This window comes from Rhinolophus hipposideros (assembly GCF_964194185.1).
Source record: "Rhinolophus hipposideros genome assembly, chromosome: 3".
Classification (NCBI taxonomy): domain Eukaryota; kingdom Metazoa; phylum Chordata; class Mammalia; order Chiroptera; family Rhinolophidae; genus Rhinolophus; species Rhinolophus hipposideros.
In genome coordinates, this window is record NC_138049.1 from 86,362,679 (window position 1) to 86,386,026 (window position 23,348).

The 23,348-nt window shown below is 33.5% G+C and overlaps 1 protein-coding gene across 2 annotated transcripts in view; it reads right to left on the reverse strand.

Annotated features, from left to right (window-relative positions):
- Positions 1-23,348, reverse strand: part of HCRTR2 (hypocretin receptor 2) — a 96,663-nt gene that overhangs the window by 34,033 nt on the left and 39,282 nt on the right. For both annotated transcript variants that reach the window (XM_081044953.1, XM_081044952.1), the window contains exon 2: positions 2,260-2,438. In XM_081044953.1, the coding sequence (XP_080901079.1) occupies positions 2,260-2,438 (179 nt within the window). The remainder of the gene's footprint in view (positions 1-2,259; positions 2,439-23,348) is intronic.

Consider the following 23,348-nt stretch of genomic DNA (forward strand, 5'->3'; position numbering starts at 1 on the left):
CTTAAGAGGATTCCTCAAATTTCCCTCCGGTTGGTTACTGGGGCCAAGAGCAATGCAAAGGTTGCTGGAAGTACCACAGGGATAGTGAACTATTAAGACTTTTCTGCTGTTATGATTTCCACAGTGTTTCCATGCCATACCATAAGACCCATTTGTTACAGATTTTTTTTTTTTAATGAAGATACTTTTTTCTGTTGTCAATGTACTATTTCTCTCAAAAAATGTTGCTATAGTTTATTTTTGTAACCCATTCATGGTTTTCAGCAAAGTGACACAAGGTAATCTCACAGTTAAACTTAATGTTTGTAATGAAGCTTATAACTTCCATGGCATTTCCCACTTAAATATTCTATCAATAATGTCTGACGTAAAAGATCATCATTTTTTTTTGTATAAGAGGTCATTGAAGAACTAATGGGGCATTGAAGAACTAATCTCTATAACATTTCAGATCCAAAAGATGAATTAATAGAATTTCTATTAATGGGCTATTTGTGGTCTTCCTCAAATTTTGTTTTTATTAAGATTTTATTTTTTTGGAATAATTTTAAGATCACATCAAAACTTAGGAGAAAGTACAGAGATTTCCAATATATCCCTGGCCCCCACTATGCATAGCCTCCCGTATTATCATCACCCCCCACCAGAGTGGTGTATCTGTTACAAGTGATGACCTACACTGACATATCACAATGACAGTTTACCTTATGGTTTACTCTTGGTGTACATTCTCTGTGTTTGAACAAATGTGTTTGAACAAATGTATAACACGGATCTACTGCTATATATTATTGTTATACTGCTTTAAAAATCCTCTCTGCTTTGTCTATTCATCCTTCCCAATCCTTGGCAACCCCTGATCTTTTTATTATCTCCATAGTTTTGCCTTTTCCAGCATATCATATTATTGGAATCATACACTATGTAGTCTACTCAGATTGGCTTCTTTCCCTTAGTACTAATAAGCATTTAAGGTTTTTCCTTGTCATTTCATGGCTTGATAGTTCATTTCTTTTTTATTTCATTTTAAATTGTTTATTTATTTATTTTTATTAAATTTATTGGGGCAACATAGGTTAATAAAAGTATATAGGTTTCAAGTGTACAATTCTACAATGCATAATCTGTATATAGCATTGTGTTTTCAACACCCAAAGTCAAATCTCCTTCTGTCACCATATATTGGAACTTCTTTATCCTCTTCTACCTCCCTGCTCCCCACTTACCCTCTGGTAACTATTAAACTGTTGTCTGTGTCTATGAGTTTTTGTTTGATTTTTCGTCTTGTTCATTTGTTGCTTTCAGCTCATTTATTTTTTAGTGCTGAATGACATCCTGTTTTCTGGATGTATCACAGTTTATTTCTCCATTCATCTAGCGAATGACATCTTGATTGCTTCCAAGTTTTGGTAAATATGAATAAAGCTGGTATACATACTAGCTTGGTAGCTTTTTTCCCCCCAAAGATTTTAGAGCTATCAGAATATCAATCAGAAAATTACTCTCTGAAAGTATTTGTTCTTAAGTTCTTGGAGTGCAATGAGTTATAGGAAATTTTTTTTCACTACTGCACAATAAAACATCTAATGATGATGATGACTGATATTTATTGAGAACATTATTATGGTTTTATAAGATCATCTTCCAGAGGGTAATCACTATGCCAAGTGATTTATATAAATTATGTAAGTAGACTAACAATAACCATAGGTAATAGCTTTAATTAAAATTATTATCCTTTTAAAATAGGTGAATCACAAAGAACTTATGTATTTGGCTCAATAACATACAATGTAGTGAATGGCAGAACAGAGATTCTAAACCTAGTAGTTTGATTCAGAACCCACACTAAAACCTGTTCATTATACTGCTTTGATCACATAGTTCTTAATTTCTCAGTATGAAATGAAACCACTTCTAAAAACAGATAATCCTCAATTATTTGTTCTGGGAGTGGCTCAGTCATTACTTTGTTCCAGTTGCTTATTTTATAATCAGAAAATTAGAGATCAAAAAAGTTAAAAGTTTATGCAGCATTTAATGATGACTTGAGGATTCTGTTGCTTTATTGTTACCCAGAGCTTAACTTGTTTACCCAGAAAGTCTCAAGTACTATTTTCCTTGTTTGCCAACTCCTTGGGCAAGTATATTTCTTTCTTAACTCACTGGTTAACTTAAGAGAGCACTGTGACTATACATGAAAATGCTTTTTTCAGTAGCTTCTGTGTTTGAACCCCACAAAATGTCAAAAACAATTACCTGTAAATAAGGAATCACTTTACAGAGGGACTGTCCAAAGAACCATGTCTCAGTGATGTCCACAACCAGGGTGGCTGGAAGGCAGGTGATGGTCACGAGTACATCAGCCAGAGAAAGGTTAACTATGAAGTAGTTGGTTACCGTCCTCATGTGGTGGTTCTTCCACACTGCCACACAAACTAAATTGGAAAGAAAAAGGAATAGTAACTGTTGTGGACCGAATGTTTGTGTCCTCCCCACATTCGTAAATAAATCGACGTCCTAATCCTCAATGTGATTGTTTGAGGAGGTGGGCCTTTGGAAGGTGATTAGATCATAAGAGTAGAACTTTCATGAGTCAGATTACTGTCCTTATAAAAGGGACCCCATAAAGATCCATTGCTCCTGCCACCATGTAAGGACACAGCAAAAAATCTGCTGTCTATAAACTAGGAAGTGGGCTCTCACCAGATATTGGATCTGCCAGCAACTTGATCTTGGACTTCTCAGCCTCCAGAACTGTGAGAATACATTTCTGTTGTTTGTAAGCCGCCCAGGTTATGGCATTTTTTTATAGTAGACCAAACAGACTAAGACAGTAACTAAACAAAGAAAATAGGTACTGATGAAGAAACACTATCGAGCTAATTAATATTCCTACAAAGTCCACAAGTAAATATTGAAAAGGAAAGATAATTTAAGGCTGGGCTGTGTTTTCACTGAATTGGTCAATCTGTGTGAATGCATGCTTAAAATCAGTTTGTTTACCTTGTAAACATTTCTCAACGGATCATAAAGCTGTGTTTACATTTACTTAATTTTGAATGATTTTTGCAGAAGTTAAAAAATAACTGTTCTTCTTTCTGTTCACTCAGTGCTCAGCATGTAGTAGATACTCAAAAAATATTTACTGAATTGAGATGAATTAGTAGCTAGCTATTTTCAGTGAACTGTAGTGTCTGCCTCATCCATGACATTTACCCTTATCTGCTCCCAAACTCTGCATTTGGAACTTTAATAGATGAAGAGGCTTAAAAGACAAACATCAACAATTATTCAGCTCCCATTATTGCCAAATACTGAGCTAGATGGTTCATATACTCAGGTCATTTATTTTTGATAATGATCCCAAGGGAAGATGTCATTGCCAACATTTTACACGTGAGGTAATTGAGACACAGGAAATTCATGGAACTTGTCTAAGTTCCATGCACAGATGGCTCACAAAGCACAGAACTGGGATTAAACACCAAGTGAAGAGTTAGTTGACTTCTTTTGTGAAAACGAAGGAGTTATAATAAAGTACATATAAATTCTAGAAACTCAATATTCCTTTCTATTACTCCCAATGGCCTCTAAACATCACCTTAAATCAAACATACTTTTCAGTACTTTCATAGTTGGGTCTTCTTCATTATCTTTCAGTATATCATTATGTCTAAAAGCTGAGCTATATCATTGAGTTGCTCTTTATAGAAACAGCATTCAGTGCTGGTCTCTCTGCCCTCCCTCTGTCTGGTATATCCAAAGGTTCCATAATCACTGGCTTCAGAATTATATAGGTATAAGCACTGCTACCACATTTACTGATGTTTTGCTTCAATGAAAGTTACTGTGAATATGCCTGGAGTATTATTAATCTGTCAGAGCTGTCTCCTATGCACTCAAATGATGTAGTGATTAGTAACCTTACACAAAGGAGAAATAAAAGCACATTTTGTTAAATTTAAATCACTGAATGAGGATTTATTTTTGACAATTATGCATCATTTATTAAGAGTATCATATTCTGAAAAATACTTTTACTAACTCCTGAAGCTGAAATTACCCTTCAGTCACCAGCAGATGCTAATAAAATAACTGTATTTTTGAAGATTTAATTTTTAAAAACTTTACGTCTTCCTCTAATCCAGTACCCTAGTACCCAAAATCTCAAGTGAAGTTTATTAAACTGTAATTTTTATTATCTGAAAACGCTGCTGCTGAATGATTTATTTCTCAGAAACACTTGAAAGACACACACACACACGCGCACACACACACCAGCACGCTTATGCACAAACCCATTCTAGCAGTTGACTAACACACCATCACAGCTCGTTATGAGAAAACTGACAAAAGTATCATGCTGCTGGTACTTGGTCAATAAATGGTCCAAATGATGCAATTTTGAATATACAAAAGAAAACAAGACCAAAAAATATAACAAGTTCTATTTTGTCTCCCAATTCTCCATACTTTGGAGGCGAGAAATGGCAGTGATGGAAAGACAATGTTAATGCATTATGTCTCACCAATATGAAAGCAAATATATTTTCAACCAACACTGCTATACGACCTACTATGTGCCATACCCTATTCTGAACAATTTAAGTTATTAAGTATCTTAATCCTCATAATAATACCATGAAGTGATTACTATTAATATCCCGGTTTAACAGGTGGGAAGCCAAGGCCAAAGAAGCAATGGAATCTGTCAAAGGTCTAATAGCTACTTAAGTGCTAGAGCTTAGATTTAAATCTTATCCAGCATGCTATGTGATTATATTGTGCCCTTTACTGAAGCAGAGGTGAAAATGAAGCTGCCAATGTCTATTTGATAGGACCTTAACAGGTTTATAGAATTTTGGAGACGGAGATCATTCAGTCTAACTTGCCATTTGATATATAAAGCACCTCTGTAAAATACCCATCCATCCACTTGAACATTTTCAATAGTAGGGAATTAATGACTTGCTAAAATCCTTGAGTTCATTTTGTGGTGGCTTTAAGTACTAGCAAGTTTTTGTTCATGTTGAGTTGATACCTGCTTCCCTTTCATTTCTGCTAAGGGGATTTTAATTCTTCCCAGGAAGCAAAGAAATAATAAGCCTTACCCATTTCTCTACATTGTACTTGTATTAGTTTCCTAGAGATGCTGTAAGAGAGTACAACAAAATGGGTGTCTTAAAACAACATACATTGATTGCCTCACAGCTCTGGAGACTAGAAATTTAGAATCAAGGATTCAGTAGGTCCATTCTCCCTCTGAAACCTGTAGAGAAATTGTTCCTCGACTCTTCCCTGCCTCTGGTTGTTTGCTGGCAATCTTTGGCATTCCTTGGCGTGCAGCTGCAATACTCCAATCAATCTACCTTCATCATCATATGGAGTCCTTCTGTGTCTCTGTCTTCATGTGGCTGTCTTATTTTAAGGACACCAGTCCTATTTATTAGGCACCCACTCTACTCTAATATGACTTCTTCTTAACTAATTATATGCACAATGATCCTATTTCCAAATGAAGTCACTTCTGAGGTATGGGTTGGCACACTTCAACATCTTTTTTGGGGAGGGACACAATTCAACCCATAACAGTCTGCCCCCTGGTCCCTAAAAATTCATGTTTTCCCATATGCAAAATACATTCACTCCATTTCAACAGTCCCCAAATACTTAACCCATTCCAGCATTAACTCTAAATCCAAAGTTTCATCTAAACATCATCTAAATCAAGAATAGGTGAGATTTGGGGTAGGATCCTTCCCAGGGTAAAATTCCTCTTCATTTATGGACCAGTGATACCTAGGATACAAGTTAACTGTCTCCAAAATACAATAGTGGGGCAAGAATATGGTATATGTTCCCATTGTAAAAGTGAGAAATTGGAAGGAAATTGGGGTCACTGGTCTAAAGCAAGTTTGCAAGTCTGCAAGGCAAATCCCACTAGGTTTTAAAGCTTAAGAATAATTGTCTGTGGCTTGGTGCTCTGTTCTTCTGGCCAAGCTAGGTATTGGCCACAACTCCTCAACCATGGGTGGTGCTCTACCCTCTGGAAACTGTAGGGAAATCCTTCTATGACACTTCCTAACTTCTGGTGGTTTGCCAGAAATCTTTGGTATTCTTTGGCTTGCAGTCCCATAATGCCAATCTCTGCCTTCATCATCACATGATGTTCTATGTTTTTATCTTCACATAGCCATCTTCTTAGAAAGGTCCTACTCCTAATGGATTAGAGGTTCACCCTACTCCAGTACAACTTCATCTTGACTAATTATACTTGCAATGGCCTAACTTACAAAAAAGGTCAACATTCTGAGGTACTGAGGGTTAGGACTTCATCATATCTTTTTGCAGAAACACAATTCAATACATAATGGTAGTCATTCAAATTTTTGAAGGCCACAGCTATGACCATTCCCCAAGCCTTTCATTATGCAGGCTAAATATCTCTTGAACCCTCATGTGCAACTGCAGGGTTTTGCATCTCACATCACCCTGGTCCCTTTCTTCTGAACACACAAGATTATCAGCAATGGCTTGAAATGAGTTACTATAATGGCAAACACATGTACAGGTGTGATCTCACCAGAGCAGCAAGCAACAGGATGATTGCTTTGGTCAATAGCACTCTATTAGGACAGCCTGAGATCGTGTTCGCTTTCTTAACAGCCAGGTAATACTTTTTTGGGTCATATATGAAAACAGTTACTAGAAATTTGTGGTGTTGTGTCGATGTTTCTTTACTTTTGAATCTTGGGGAGAAAATGCCAAAACAAAATCTATAAAGAACATTATTTGGACAATCACAGAAATTTGAATTTGGATTTCATGTAAGATAATACTACTGTGCCATTTTAAAATATCTTAAGTATGGTCTTCACATTATGTACATTCAAATGTTAAAGACTATGGCCAGGCCTATTTCCCAAGACTTTGCTTCTCGGGGCTAAATACCACCAGACCCTTTCTGTATAATAGCAGGATTGGCCCTCTCATCACCCTAGTCTTTTTACTGTGAAAACGCTTCAGATTAACGGGAGATATCTTTACATGAGCTATCAAGAGCTGCACAAACATCTTTTAGGGGCCAGGTGCATATTTCCTAAATCTGTGTTGAACAAATATCCATTTGTTCATTCATTAATCCATTCAAAATATTAAAGGTACAAGGTAAACACCACCTTCTCTTGAAAGAACATTACATTTATGCAAAGTTAAATTTACCATCTTTTACTAAATTCTCAGCTCGGCCTTCATATTTCTCTGAAGTATAATATCCTTTCTTTTTCTCCCCAGTACCTATGTTTGAAATCTCCTACCTCTGTAATTTTATTTCTATACCTACTGCAAATATCTGTTCAGATTATGGTAATTATTAGCTGGAGTACTGCAATAACCTCCTAATAGTTCACCTTCACCCTGCCTATCTTTACTCCTATCCACTTTATCCTTTGATATCATTCTCTCCAATTACAATATCTCTTTCATTTCAACAGTAGCTCTCCTTGTCTTCTTCTTTAGGTAAAAAATCCTCAGATGGCCATTCTACCGGTAAATTCTAGTTGAACTTTCTTTCCCTCTACATCTTGCAATGCTGCCCATAAAATCTCAGACCCACAAGATAAGTTTGATATCTTACTATATAGCAAACATATTCTATGACCAGGCCATTGTAAATGCCATAGCTTTGTTAGGAAATGACCAAACTTCACTTCAACCCATTTTTTTCAAGTAATTAAATCCTACCTATAAACATCCAAAACCAATCAAACATAGAAAAATAGTTTATTTCACAAAATCTTTCTTAATTAGGCTAATACAACATGACCTCGTTCTTCTTTAAAAGCCTATCAGATAGTGTACCATTCCTGGTCAGGAATCACATTCTAGAATTATTATAGATTACTATAGGTATTTCTATATATATTTCTCTCTCTCTCTCTCTCTCTCTCTCTCTCTCTCTCTCTACCTACATATATACTGTATACATATATATGTATACATATATACATATATACCATATACTGGTACAAAGGCTTTTTAAAATTATTATTATTATTATTTTATATCATGTTGACCTGGCCTTTCTCTTTTTCTTGCACTTCTTGTTTAGTATAGCTTTTTTCCCAACACAAACATGGCCTAGAACATACTTTGCAAATAAATAAATATTCATGGCATTGATTTGTTCATAAATTATAGTATGTTCCTGCCATTGGTATGGTACATTTACCCACAAGCTTCTTTAAAAGGAGAGAGAGAACTTTGTTGCTTGTCAATAAATCTCTTTGTTCACAATTCTCCATATACTACATTCTGATAAGCTTTGATAGGTCCTAAGACATGAATTTGATACTACTTTTGAAATCAGTTATTTGAATGATCATGATACACCAATATTAAAGTTCATTTGCAGTGAGTTTGTACTTGAAAGTCTGCCTTCATTAACCAAGGACAAGGGAGGATTAGGTGATCAGTAGGAGATACCAGAAAGTAGGAATACAGTCAGTGAAACTCCAGCTCTCAGAAAGATTTTATTGAAATAGAGATTTCTGAGATTGAGAAGTGCCAAGAAGCTAAAAGGCTGTTTATTCCTTTCTCTCTCATCCCTCATTTTATTGACTTTCTCTTCTATAAAAATCTAATAATATGTATCTCCTGTCTTTTCTCTGTAGGACTGACATGTAAAAGTGGCTCAAGATATATGGAAACATCTGCAGGTTGTGATACAAAGAAGGATTTTTAAAATAATATCTAGATAGAGTCTTTAGAAACAATCTTAGTTATTTTCCTGTTATTGTATGGGCCAAAAGTGAAACTGACTTTCAAATAGGAAATAAAATATAAGTTTGAAAACACCTTTGTCATTTTATTCTGCACTTTCAATACACTGCTTTTGCTTTATATCTATCAAACCCACATATGGAAAAACTGCTTTCTCTCTCAAATCAATACTTGTGCTTGGAAAAATTTAAACTAAGACTATATAAAGTAATAAAGCATTAATCCGTTAATGATATGATTTTATTAAAAACATGAAGTTGCATAGGTGAGATTGTATCTCTTGTTAAACATACACGTAGGTCTTGAAATATCAATAATTGATTTTATGATTATGCATTGTACGTGGTGTATTACTGAGCATCTTGAAAGCACTTGTACTAAATATATGAATTTTATTTTAAGCATTTTCAAATTTATTTAATTTTTGTAACATTAAAACATGATATAAATGTTATGCTAAGGAAAATAAGCCAGATGCAAAAGGACAGTAATTGTATGGTTCCACTTATATCAAGAATTTAGTCAAATTCATTAAGATGAAAAGAAGAATGGTGGTTGCCAGGGGCTGAAAGGAGGGGAAAATGGAGTATCATTTTCTAAGGGGATCAGAGTTCAGTTTTACAAGATGAAAAAGGTTATGGAGATGTAAAATCGTGATGGTTGCTCAACAATGTCAATGTACACTTAAAAATAATTAAAATGGTGATTTTTAAGTTATATATATATTTTATTGCATTTAAAATCAGTTTCAATTACAAAGGGGGCTATAAAATGGAAAATAAAATTTTGAACTATAACGATGTCCCTCAATAATCTTAAACACAGAATGAAAATGCCTAAGAGCAATCATAATTACTCATTTTACATTTTTTTAAAATTTACAAACAGCTAACACAATTATTTAAAAATATTGTAGTTCCACAATATTAATGGCAGTGTTAAAGACAGTAATCACATAATTTTTATATACAGTTTTCATTATTTATAAAATCAAAATATAGTTTCTGGTAGGTTGTGCTATTTTAATTTAGATATGTTAATGAAAGATTGTCCAGTTTTTTGTTGTTTTTAAAACTTAATTTGCAAATATATGTATACAGATATGTAATATATTTCCTTGACTGTTATTTATCATATTACACATGTGTAAAATGATAAACATGTCGGGAAAAGACTTTAGAAAAATACTGTAGTTCCACCCTTTGCCACAAAGTGTCAGTGAAGGCCTTTGAAACTGCTTGTCCTGTCACTTCAAGGATGAGTTCTAAACTTTAAGTTAATTGTAATTTCTATAATTTAGAAATGAATATATTTGTTTCAAGTGGGATTTCCTAAACCAAAAACTTTCTTTCTCAAAGGATAAAATGACTAATATCTCAGTTAAATACAAATGAATGAATTAAGGTGAAATAAAACAATTTTTCTCAATGCAAAACAACAACAAATAAAGCAACTGATACACATGGAAAATAGCTTATAGCTTAAATTTAACTCCTGTAAGGAAAACAGGTAGAAATAGAGTCATCCAGAATCATTACGGAATGTAGATTTTAGAAGCAGGAAAGTTGACTAGTAGTCATAAAAGGGTACTAAAAACTTCCCATGAAATCCTAAATTTTTTTTTTCCTTTTTCTTACCTCTTTTGCACCCATCAGTGTAGCATCGGCCCTCTTTTCCACTGTCAGTTTTGCCTCCTTCTCTTTCTGGGCAAAGACGCCAATATGCTGAGCTCAAACCTATTCTCCAACTCCACACCTTGGCAAGGTTGTCTATAAATTTCTGACTGTACGCAGAACAACAGCAGGCAAATGTGCCACTTCTTGTTTTTTTTTTGTTTGTTTGTTTTTAACATAAGTCTGCCAGATGGGACACTGCCAAGAACCACATCTGTAGTGTGAATTGTGCCTCACAAAAGGTTACCTAAGATTAACAGAAAGCAAACTTTTACAAAAGTTACTAGTATATATGCACATACAGCAATACGTACGCCTAAAATGTTTCAGTTTTTGGCTCCCCAGGAAAATATAAAAGCCTATAATTTGACAAACGTGTTTTCATTGGCACCTGTACATTATGTTAATGTAAACAGAACTTCTCAGAGAGACTAAATGATGTCACTGGGGTGTTGATATCAGTGAGGAAGTGTGGCGAATAATTAAGATACCACAATTAACAATTCATCTGTGAAGGGATTTAGCAAAGCAGTATCTTCCCAGACATAAATGGGCAGGGAGAAACTGCACAGAAGAATGTTATAAAATGGAAACACAAAGGAGATAATCATTTATAAGGATCAAATCCAAGAATATTCTTCAGAGGAAAAATACAGGGAGGAAAGCCAGAAACCAGGTTTGACTTTTCACCTGTCTGTAAGTGGGATGAGTCCTCGCAGGGAGGGGCTCAACCTCCTTGGCACCAAGGGTTCTGTATAGGAAGGAGCTGCCAGAGACCAAAACAGCGTTGTTATTACAATAATAGGTATTCCTAGGCATTTAAGGCTGGCCTGTGAAGAAGGCGAGGCTCCATGATCTTAGCATCTGCACTGCTATGAGGGGCTACATTCAGTAGCTGTAATTTCACTTCAATGGACTTTGTTCAAGAGTGAAATATGAACTTTCTAGTTATCCATGTCTTTTTACGCTTTACAGGTAAATCACTACAGGTGCGTGTCTCTAGTGTCACCTCTTAGAATTGCATCTGGACGTCCACCCTGTCCTCAGAACTCTTCAGAGATATGGCCAGTCTTCACCATTGTCCACTTTTCACTGATTAATACACACAAACACAAGCAACCTATCCTTCCCATGACATTTGACTTCTGTTTGTTTTACTGCTTGCAATGAAATTATTTTTTGTTCTCCTTTGCAAAAATGCTAATCCTCTTTCACTCATACATATCTTCAATCCTCTTGTCTTTTTCTTCCACACTTTTTCTTTATAATTTACTCTCACAACTTCAACTCTCAACTCTAGGAGACTAATTTCCAAAATAATAACTCTATTCCAGGGTTCTCTCTTGCTTGCCATACCAAAATTTCTAACTATATATATTTTCATCTTCTAGATGGTTTATCTTTACTTCACACTCAACTCAGGGATCATGAAATATATATACTACATATACAAGTATATATCCCATGTTAAACCATTTGGACACTTTCCTACAGATTATGAAGAGTCTGTGAAGGATTTTAAGCAATGGAGTGACAAAATCACATTTTTATTTTTCAAAGACGACTTGGGGGAATGTGAATATTATATATACTTTTAAACTGCAAGCAGGGAGACCAATTCTGATAGTGTTTTATAATTCCATTAAATAAGGTGGTAACAAAAGAAAGAAAAAGAAATAAATGGTTTCTAGAAATAATAATGAGGATGAAACATGAGGTCTTGATGAGGGATTAGATATAAGGGTGAGGGAATGGGAAGAATGAGAGTGGTTATCAGGTATATTGCTTGGGATTTGAGTGGAAGATCCTGTTGCTCACTGACCTACGGTATAAAGGAGATGGAGGTGGCTTCATCTGGAAGTAGGGTAGAAGAAGAGGAATTCTATGTTGTACACATGAGTTTAAAATACTTGTGAGTGACCCTACTATCAATATCAGTTTGGTGCTTGGGGATTTATGGGTCTATATTTCAGGAGACATAATTCAGTTACAGGTAAATATTGGGCATTCATCAGAATAGAGATAGTGATTAGCAGGAGCCTGAGTGGTTTTATTGAACGGATAGGAACAATTGGAGCTCGAGTTCTGTCAACTAAGTAAACAACCGGCTTTCAGCTGCAACCCCCAAGGACAAAGTCTAGTAAGGATAGACTTGAAAGAGACAAACTCGCCTAAAGAATGAAGCCCAGCTTCAAATGCCTTCATTTACTGACTAGAATGAGGTTTTCTTTCCTAATACTGTCTGCCAAAGCAAAGGAAAATACTTTGAGGAAGAATATAACCATCTAGAGTATCACATAATTTCTACAAGTTTTCATGCAAAATGTCACTCATTCAGTAAAAAATCATCAGGCATACAAGAAGGCAATACCGCATGATGAAAAGTCTTTACATAAAAAAGAAAAAAACGCTTTCTGAAACGTTTAAATAAGTAGATTAATAAGTTCAAGTACTTATATGATATTATGTAAAATATTAATAAAGAATTAGAAAATATTCAAAGGAAAAATGCAGAGCTTAAAATATCCATCAATAATAAGTGGCAATCAAATCATATATTAAAATACTATACAGCAAGGGAAATTATAGAATTATAGCAACACACACAACATGGATGATCTTACAAACATAATGTTGAGTGAAAGACACACAAGAACATGTGCATTTTGATTCCCTTTAAATAAAGTTAAAAATGGGTAAAAATTAGTCTATTGTATTACAAATCAGGATACGGTTTTCATTTTGGTTGCAGGGTGCATGTTGGTGGAGAGAAAAATGTGAAGAGAGTTTCTAATATTCCGGTAATACACTTTTTGGTCTAGTTATAAGCATCTGTACACTTTTTTCTAGTGATCTATTTATGGCTTATATATTTTTGTACATATGATACCTCAATAAAAAGTATACTAAAGGCAACAACAGCAACAACAGCAGCAACAACAAAGACCGTTAACTATAAGAAATAATTATGCAAATTGACCTTTCTCAGGTAAATACATTGGAAATATCTTCTCACACTGTGGCATGTATTTTCATACCATTTGATGTATTGTAATTTTAGGGTTGTTTAATTTATCAAACTTTCCCTTTATCTCTGATATTTTTTAAATTTATTTTTACTTATAGTTGATATACACTATTTGATTAGTTTCAGATATATACCATAGAGATTAGACAGTTATGTACATTACATTACAATACAGAGTGATCACCACAATATGTCTAGTACCCATCTGACACCATACATAATTATTACATTATAGACTGTATTCCCTATGCTGTATTTTACATATGTTAACTGGAAATGCAACAGATAGATTTAACAGTCGATAGACAAACCCATCTAGTAAAACTATCCAAGCTAATGGAAAAATATTCAAAGTAAAAAAGAGAAAAAAAGATTGAAAATGCAGGACTGAATATGAGTAATACATGTTGAAAATTCCAAAATACATGTAATTAAATTCTCAATGTGTGAGAAGAGAAATAGAATGAGGCAGAAATAATAATTTAAAAGATATTAACCAAGAAGAGATATTATCCAATAATTTTTTAAAAACTAATAAAAGGCACCTATCCACAGATTTCAGAACTGCTACAATTATCAACTACCGTGTTTTTCCAAAAATAAGATCTAGCTGGACAATCAGCTCTAATGTGTCTTTTGAAGAAAAAATTAACATAAGACCCGGTCTAATTTTACTATAATATAAGACCGGGTCTTAATATAATGTAATATAATGTAAAATAATGTAATAAAATGTAATGTGATTTAATACTTGGTCTTATGTTAATTTTTGCTCCAATAGACACATTAGAGCTGTTTGTCCGGCTAGGTTTTATTTTCAGGTAACATGGTATGGTAAATATGAGAAAAACAGTTACATTATAGTAAAACTGTTGAAAATCAGTGTCAAAGAAAAAAATCTTAATTCAGAGAAAAAAATACATCACCTTCAAAGCATCATAATGGAATTGACAGCTATTTTTTTAAAAGCGAAGTTAAAGGACAATAAAATGTCATCCTGAACACAATGAAAGAAAGTAATAACAATCTAGAATTGTATATTCAATGAAAATATGCTTGATAAATGAAAGTGAAATAAAGATGTTTTCAGACAAACAAAAGCTGATAGAATTTGTCAATAACATCTCCAAACCAAAGGAAAAACTAAGGGGAATTAAACAAAAAGAAAATGATCTCAGTTGGAAATACAAAAATTTAGAATAGAAATGATAAACATGTGATTAAATATTAATTATATTTGACTGTGTAGAATAATAACAAACATCATCATCATGTTTTATGGGGGTTCAATAACAGTAGCAGAAAAAGAGGCATGGGTAAGTGAAGTTAAGTGTTCCAACTTTATCACAGTGTTCAGGAAATGTTCAAAATACTAATTTACGAGATATTAAATTTGAGAACTTGTTCCAATGATGTTGCTAACCTTTTTTTTTTGTAATTATTCTCTTCAAACATTAATAGATTCTATAGCAGTAAAGATCACACATTTTGGAGTTTATAAACCTAATTGCAATTCCATCTTCAATATCCTTTAATCTTGGACAAGTTACTTACCATCTCTGTGCTTCAGTTTTGACATATGTAAGATTGAGACACATGTACCTATCTTCTAGAATTATTTTAGTGAACATAAAAGTATCTGGTACAGAGCTTACAAGATGAATGCACCATAGATGTCCATTTAAAAATTGTGTTTTTCCACAGGGTGAAACTTAATAAAATTATCCACAAGTTATCTCTGTCATCTAAAAACAAAGACTTCTAGCACTGGCTATCTTAAAATTTCACTTAAGATTCTGATCTTTATTCAATAGTTGAAACTTGACTTGAAATCAGTGATCAAAAAAAAGTTCATAGTTTTGGGACTCACACTGAGTAAGGTAAAATAAATCCTTTTAGATAGCATGCCAATGAAAGTGAGATTTTTAAATTTCAACTTGATGCCAGGAGAGAAAACAACAAAAAAATGAATGTCCACTTGGATCTTCAGGACAACAAGAACAATGGCATAAACAGCCACAGCTGTTCAAAATTCACATCCCATGGATTCAGTGAAAGCACCCAAGAAAATAGGAATTGTGTGGTGCATTTTAATAAGTGAATATATAACGATTGTATTAATTAATTGCCAATTTGACTAAGTAATATTCATACTCCAGTGAATGGGTATGAAAGTGAATTACATGCAAATGAATGTAAATAGTTGCACATTGACAAAGAGAGGATGCTTCTGAAGCCACTATTAGTATTGTTAAGTTTTTAATTATATGCTGAAGCCAAATGTTTCTGTTAGACTAGCTCTTGGAAATTAAAAAAAAAGGGAAATAATTTGTTATACAAAATTGTGTTTAGAAAAATGGGTTAGGACACATCTGTTCTGTGGAAGATGGTGGTCAATTAACAGAGATGGATAAATTAATCACAGTAGGAGGGGCAGGGTGGAGGTGAGGAGATTGTGAGTTTCATTTTGGTTATCTTAAATTCGATGTACTTAAGTAATGTACATTAAGAAATTTGCTGATGTACATTCTTGATGTACATCAAGAAATTTGATGATGTACATTAAATTTAGAGAAACAGCAACAAAATGTATGTTTAAAGATACTTGCCTAGGACGATAGGCATTTATTAAAGATAAGACATGTCAAAATAGCCCATGTTGGCTTGTCTTTAGCTTGTCATTTTACCAACTCATAATTTTGCAAGATTTGACAATCTTTTTCCGTTAATGTCTGAGTTCATTGCTTTTTCTTCTTTTTGTTTCATATTTTTTTGGTCAAATAACACTTTATAATAAATGAACCTGCCATATTAGAGTCATACAATTCTAATTTAAAAAGACACAAAGTAGACACTTATTTTTACAAATCTTTGCTTCCTTTCCTTAAAAAAATTGCAAGTACCATAGTTTAAACTAGAAATCAACAACCCTGACACTTTCAATTATTAAAGTGGGTGTTCCTTTGTTTTATTAAAACAAAGAGAATGATCCACTGATAATTTTATATGAATATATTATTCTTGCTTCTCTTCTCAAAAGAGAGTATTCTTTCCACATGTGTCTATTTTTTTCCAGTGACATTAAAAAATAATGAATATTGACTTTTTGCTGGTCAAAGATTAAAAAGTACCTTTAATAGAACATCCAAGTCTGTGTTTCTTTTTAAAATAATAAGGAATTGCTATTTACAAATTGTATGCATTTTTGCTTAAGTACTGAAATATGTATAGATAACCAATATAAGTAGACTATTGACTGGATCATGTTCTTCAGGAAAAAAAACACACACAAAAACCAAAACAGTGTATTTTTCTTGGTGCTTATTCATACCACATCTCTGAATTTCCACTCTGGAAATGGCATGGGAAAGAGCCTAAGGGCATAGGAGTTATGGGAAGTAGCAATTACCTGCACTAATCATAGAAAACGTTAAATTACCTAATATTAACCACTGAGTCACAGACGTCAATAAAGGATTTTCTACAGAGGTGAAGCAAATTCTCGGTTATCCCAGGCATACGTGCTGAAATTTGGATCAAGGATGTGTAGTTGGTCCTGAAATCGAGAAATCACAGGGGCTAATATGTGGATGGGCCTTGGTCTTGTTGGCTAGAAATGAATTAGAAAGGAAGTATTTCCTTGGGTAATGACGCTCAGATGACCTGAATTCTTATTCATTAATTCATAGTTTCAATACATATTTATTAAAGATAACATTTAAGTTTGCAAAAAATAACTAACACATGTTTTAACATAAGATCTTTCATTTTGTGCAAAATACAAAACATGTACTATGGTTTGGGTTTTTAAAATTTGTTTCCAAGTATTCATGTATCCTTTCATATTAAGTGAAAATTTACATGGTAACTAATATATGCGATTATGCTATACATCACTATGCTAGGTGATGGTGAAAAATGTTCTGGTTTGATTCCTTCAATACTTCCACCCTCCACATCCTGGGATAGATATTCCAGAACAATAATGTAATTTCTCTAGCTCACCTTTTTGTTAATTCATATTACACATTTAAAAATTCACTTTCATTCATTTAAATGAATTTTATTTTAATTCATGCATAAATTCATTTTTTCTTTAATTCATATTATACATTTTGAAGAAATTCTCAAAGTTTCTTTATTAGGGGGTTTCTGCTCCTGGCCTATGAACTATGTTTTGAGTAATGTGGTCTAAGGATCCTGCTGTCTCAAGCTCTTTTTTGTTGCTATTGTTGTTATTACTATAGTATTATCAGAGATATTACTGCAAATACCAGCCATAAAAATTTTTTTATTAAGTTTATGGTCATTGGTCAAATCTTAGTAGTTTATTACATCTAGAATTTAAAATAGAATGGAGAAAGCTTGGGAAAGTTTCAGTTATGTTGTCATATAAAGTCATTTTAGAAAAAAGAGAAAACATTGTTGAATCTAATAAGGTTTAAGAATACAGTGAATTTATTGTCTTAGAAAATTCTTTCCTCTCGATACAGCAAGTTGAATGAAAGCTTAACAGAACATTGGAATGGGAATCAGATCTCAGAGGCTGTTTGGTGACCCAGATTGGGACATGTTTTTGGAAAAATTTTGGGTTCACTTATAATGTCTATCAACATTATAACTAGTTTACTGAAGAAATCACTGAGGTTCCAATGAGAAAGAATGAATGTAATGAATATTATGACCATGACTTCTCAACAAACTGTAAGATGTAAAAATCTTACATTTCAATCTATGTTTCAAGATAAAGACGCTATGAAACAGCATCAAAAACTGAATTCACATGCTTAGTACAGCCAACACCTACAAATCACATGTTGAACTTTTATATTTTGATTTTTGCTACTAAACTCTCTTTTTTATCCAAATTGGAAGTAAAAATTCTTTGTTCTCCAGGTTTTAACATACTTCTTTGAACTTTTACATATAAATTTCAAACCTCTTTTCCGCCTCCATTCTGCTTGACTTATTTTTCCCTGGTCCTATCATTCATTATTCATGTTATGATGTAACTTCACATGCTCTTTCTGCTGTGATTCTGTTATTCATCACTGTCCTAGTAATCCTCTTACTACTCCAACCATGGCTTCTGTATTTGTTTTGAGTCTTAACTGACTCTTCCCTCACTGTCTATTTTCACCACAATGCCATAGGCCCAAACTAACCTACTGAATCATCTTCCAGACACTAACCAGTGCCTAAATAATCTCCTGTCTTTCAACTGCCAAGTTACTAGTTATTTGGCTAAAAAATAATTGTTATGCCCATCTTTATATATCTTCTCTGAACTCTCTGTCCCAGAATGTTGACATCTTCATTATATAGATTTATCTACACTTCTAAATCTCAATTTTATTTTTAATGAAATTTAATTCCATTTATCTTTCCTTTTCCTTTTTTCCTTATTCACAACAGAAATTGACTCTTTGTTTGTAATTAGCTCTATTTCCTCCACGAAGTGTAACCTAGAGCATCTATTTTGAATTAAGTACTACGCACCATGGGGAAACTAGAGAGGTATATGATGCATTACATGTCCTTAGAATAATACGGTTTTTATATATAAAACAATTATAGGAACACTCAAGGGCAGTCAATAGTCAAATATTTAGTTCTGTGTGACTGCCTAGGTATATTGCACCTGATAGATTTTTAGGCAGCACTAAATTCCCCATTCAAACAAATCTTATAACATTAATGCTTTTCATGTTACAGAAAATGAGAACAGATTTTTTTTGTATGTGTGTGTGTGCGTGCATCTTCTAAAGAAACAGAAACTCATAGACACAGACAATAGTTAAGTGTTTACCAGAGGATAAGGGAGCAGGGGGTGGTACATGAGGGTAAGGGGATCAAATATATGGTGATGGAAGGAGAGCTGGCTTTGGATAGTGAACACACAATGTGATATATAGATGATGTATTACAGAATTGTACACCGGAAACCTATGTGACTTTATTAACCATTGTCACCCCAATAAATTTTAATTACACACAAAAAAGAAGCATTTTCTGAGTTATGTATTTTGCCTACACAGACCAAACTTGCAACAACTCATATGCCTTTGGCTCACCGTTGAGACTAGAGCACTGACACAGCTACTCTGGATTATGGTCAATAATTCAACTCATAGAAGTTTGGGAATGAGAATGCTATTCATGGAGCTAGGTATGAATAATTTCCTTATTGATAATGAACAAAATTATTCTAAAATGGTCAATTAGGTAGAAGTGAGTATGTGATATATGTGAATTAAGTGTGATTACATTTTATGTCAGGTAAACTGTCAAAGAGTCTTTCTTCAGCTTACTTCATAATAGCAAGATTTTTAATTGAACCAACAGTTTATCCTAAATATGGAGGGGTTCCACATCATATAGAAATTTGAAAAATTATAGTATAAAAAATATTGAAGTGAGAAAAGATCACCAGGTAATAAACTTAGAATCAAATTTAGAAACCAGCGTTAACATAAGTAGCAAAGTAATGACACATAGCCATAAGAAGATGACCCTTGACCCCATCTCCAAAAATTTATTTTGCAAATATGGTTTGTTTCTAAAAGTTAATTGGGATCAAAGAACCTCAAACAGAGGGAATGCATCCCATCTAATGATGTAAAATTTCTTTCAGGAATTTCTATAAAATGTTGTATTTTTAATTCATGCTTACAGAATTAATGATAATTCAGAGACAACATAAAGGAGAGTTGAGTAAAGGCCTATTCACCAAAGTAGCCAGATGGATTGTTTTCACGAATTGACTAAATCTACTAATTGCTTGGCATCACATAGATACAGCTGAAAGGATTCCAATTGCTAATTGAGAATTTTTTAAAATGTCAAATATGGTGTCAATAGTTCAGGCAAATTAACTAGCAGTTCAGGAAAAAAAGGGAAAATAACCCAGAAAAAAAAGGAGGGTCATTAGAAGGAAAAAAATGCTTTATATACTCTGTTTCAGTAAAAATTCACTAAAATGACAATAGATATATACTTGTATTCACAAAATAAGTAGACTCTACTATTTCTTGTTTTTAAGCAGCATCTTACGTGAATTCAAGTTACTGCAAGTATATTTGGCAAATTCTTTAGCAACTGGTTCTTTTTCTTTTGTCAAAAAATGAATAACATGAAATCCATTCTCTTGACAAAATTTTAATGTAGAGTGTTAACTCTATGCCCATGGCTGTACAGCAGATATCTAGAAGTTTTTTATATGCATGACAGAAACTCTATACCCACAGAACAGAAAATCCTCATTCTTTCCTATCTCCAGCCCTGATAACCACTGTTCTATTCTCTGATTCTATGAGTTTACTTAAAAAACCTCATACAAGTGGAATCAAACAGTATGTGTCCTTCTGTGACAAGATTATTTCACTTAGCATAATGTCCTCAAAGTTTACCCATGTTACAGCATATAATGTATATAATGCTAAACAATATTCCATTATATGTACGTGCCACATTTTCTTAATCCATTTATTTAATGATGGACATTTAGGTTGTTTCTACCTCTAGACAATTGAAACTAATGCTTTGAATATTGAGAATAATGTTGCAATGAACACAGGAGTCCAAATATCTCTTCTAGATCTTGATTTCAATTCTATTGAATAAATACCCAGAATTGGGATTGCTGGATCATAGTTCTATTTTTAATTTGTTGAGGCATCTCCATACTATTTTCCATAGCAGTTGCACTATTTTGCACTCCCACCAACAGTGCACAAGTGTTCCAATTAACCTACAACTTTGCTAACACTGATTATTTTCTGTTTTTGTTTATTTGTTTGTTTTGATAATGGCCATTTTAACAGATGTGAGGTGATATCAAATAGTGGTTTTTGATTTGCATTTTTTTGATAGTGATGTTGAGTATCTTTTCATTTACCTGTTGGCCAATAGTATGACTTCTACAGAAAAATGTCTCCTTAAGCCCTTTTCACATTTTTAAATTGAGTTATAGTTCATTTACTATTGAGTAATAGGAGTTTCTTCTATATTTTGGATATTAACCCTTTATCAGATATATAGTTTGCAAATATGTTCTCCCATACTGCAGGCTATCTTTAAAAATATTTTTTTTTTTTTAGAGAAGTTTAAGGATCGCAACAATGTTGAGAGGAAGGTACAGAGGTTTCCCATATATGCTCTGCCCCCCACTCCACAGGGAGTGGAGTTGTGTTTTATTATCACACAACATAGCCTCCCCATTATCAAGATCATTCTCCAGAATGATATAATTTTACCAGGGATAAACCTACATTGACATATCACAATCACCCAAAGTCCATAGTTTACTTTAGGGTTCACTCTTGGTTTTATACATTCTAAGGGTTTCAACAAAAATATAATGACTTGTATCTATTATTATTCTACCATACAGACATTTTTACTGCCCTAAAAATCCACTGTACTCCACCAATTCATCTCTCCCCCCTAACACTCCTGGCAACCACTGGTCTTTTTGATGTATCCAAAGTTTTGCCTTTTTCAGAATGTCCTATTATTAGAATCATACAGTATTTATCATTCTCAGGTTGGTTTCTTTCACTTAGGAATATGCACTTAAATTTCCTCCATATCTTTTCATGGCTTTATAGTTCATTTCTTTTTAGTGCTGAATAATATCCCATTGTATGGATATACCACAGTTTATCCATTCACATGCTGAAGGACATCTTGGTTACTTTCAAGTCTGGCGATTATGTAAAGCATAAAAACATCTATGTACAGGTGTTTGTGTGGATATGTTTTCAGCTCCTTTGAGTAAATACCAAGGAGTGAGACTGGTGTATGATATGGCGGGACTATGTCTAGTTTTAAATCACTGCCAAACTGTCTTCCAAAGTGGCTGTATCAATTTGCATTCCAACTAACAGCATATGAAAGTTTCTGTTACTCCATATCCTCACTAGCTTTTGGTGTTATTAGTGTCCCAAACTTTGACCATTCTGTTGGTATGTAGTGGTATCTTGTTGTTTTATTTTGTATTTCCCTGATGACATATGATGTAAAGCATCTTTTCATGTGCTTTGGTTGCCCTCTGTATGTCTTCTTTGGTGAGGTGTCTGTCAAGGTCGATGGCCCATTTTTCAATTGGATTGTATGTTTTCTTACTGTGGAGTTATATAAGTTCTTTGTATAATTTGGATAGCAGTCATTTTTCATGTGTGTCTTTTGCAAATATTTTCTCCCAGTCTAGGGACTGTTTTGTCATTCTCTTGACACTGACTCTTGAAGAGCAGACATTTTAAATTTTTATGAGGTCAGTTTATGAATTATTTCTTTCAAAGATTGCATTTTTGTGTTGTGTCTAAAAAGTCATCAACATACCTAAAGTCATCTACTTTCCCCCTCCCCCTATATTATCTTCTAGGAATTCTATACACTATGTTTATGTTTCACATTAATTCTGTGATCAATTTTGGTTTAATTTTTGTAAAGGGTATAAGGTCTTTGTTTAGATTAATATTATTTTTGCATGTAAACAGCCCGTTTTTCCAGCATCATTTACTTATTTGCTCTTTTGTATTTCCTTTGCTCTTTTGTCAGAGATTAGTTAACTATGTTTATTTGAATCTATTTCTGGGCTCTCTGTTTTGTTCCATTGATCTACTTGTCTATTCTTTTGCCATTATCACACTGTCTGTATTATTGTAGCTTTATAGTAAGTCTTGAAGCTGGGTAGTGTCAGTACTCCATCTTTGTTTTCCTCCTTTAATATTGCGTTAGTTATTATGGTCTGTTAGCTCTCCATATAAACTTTATAGTTTGCTGATATCCATAAAGTAATTTATTGGGATTTTATTTGGGATTGCACTCAATCTATAGATCAAATTGGGCTGAATATGACA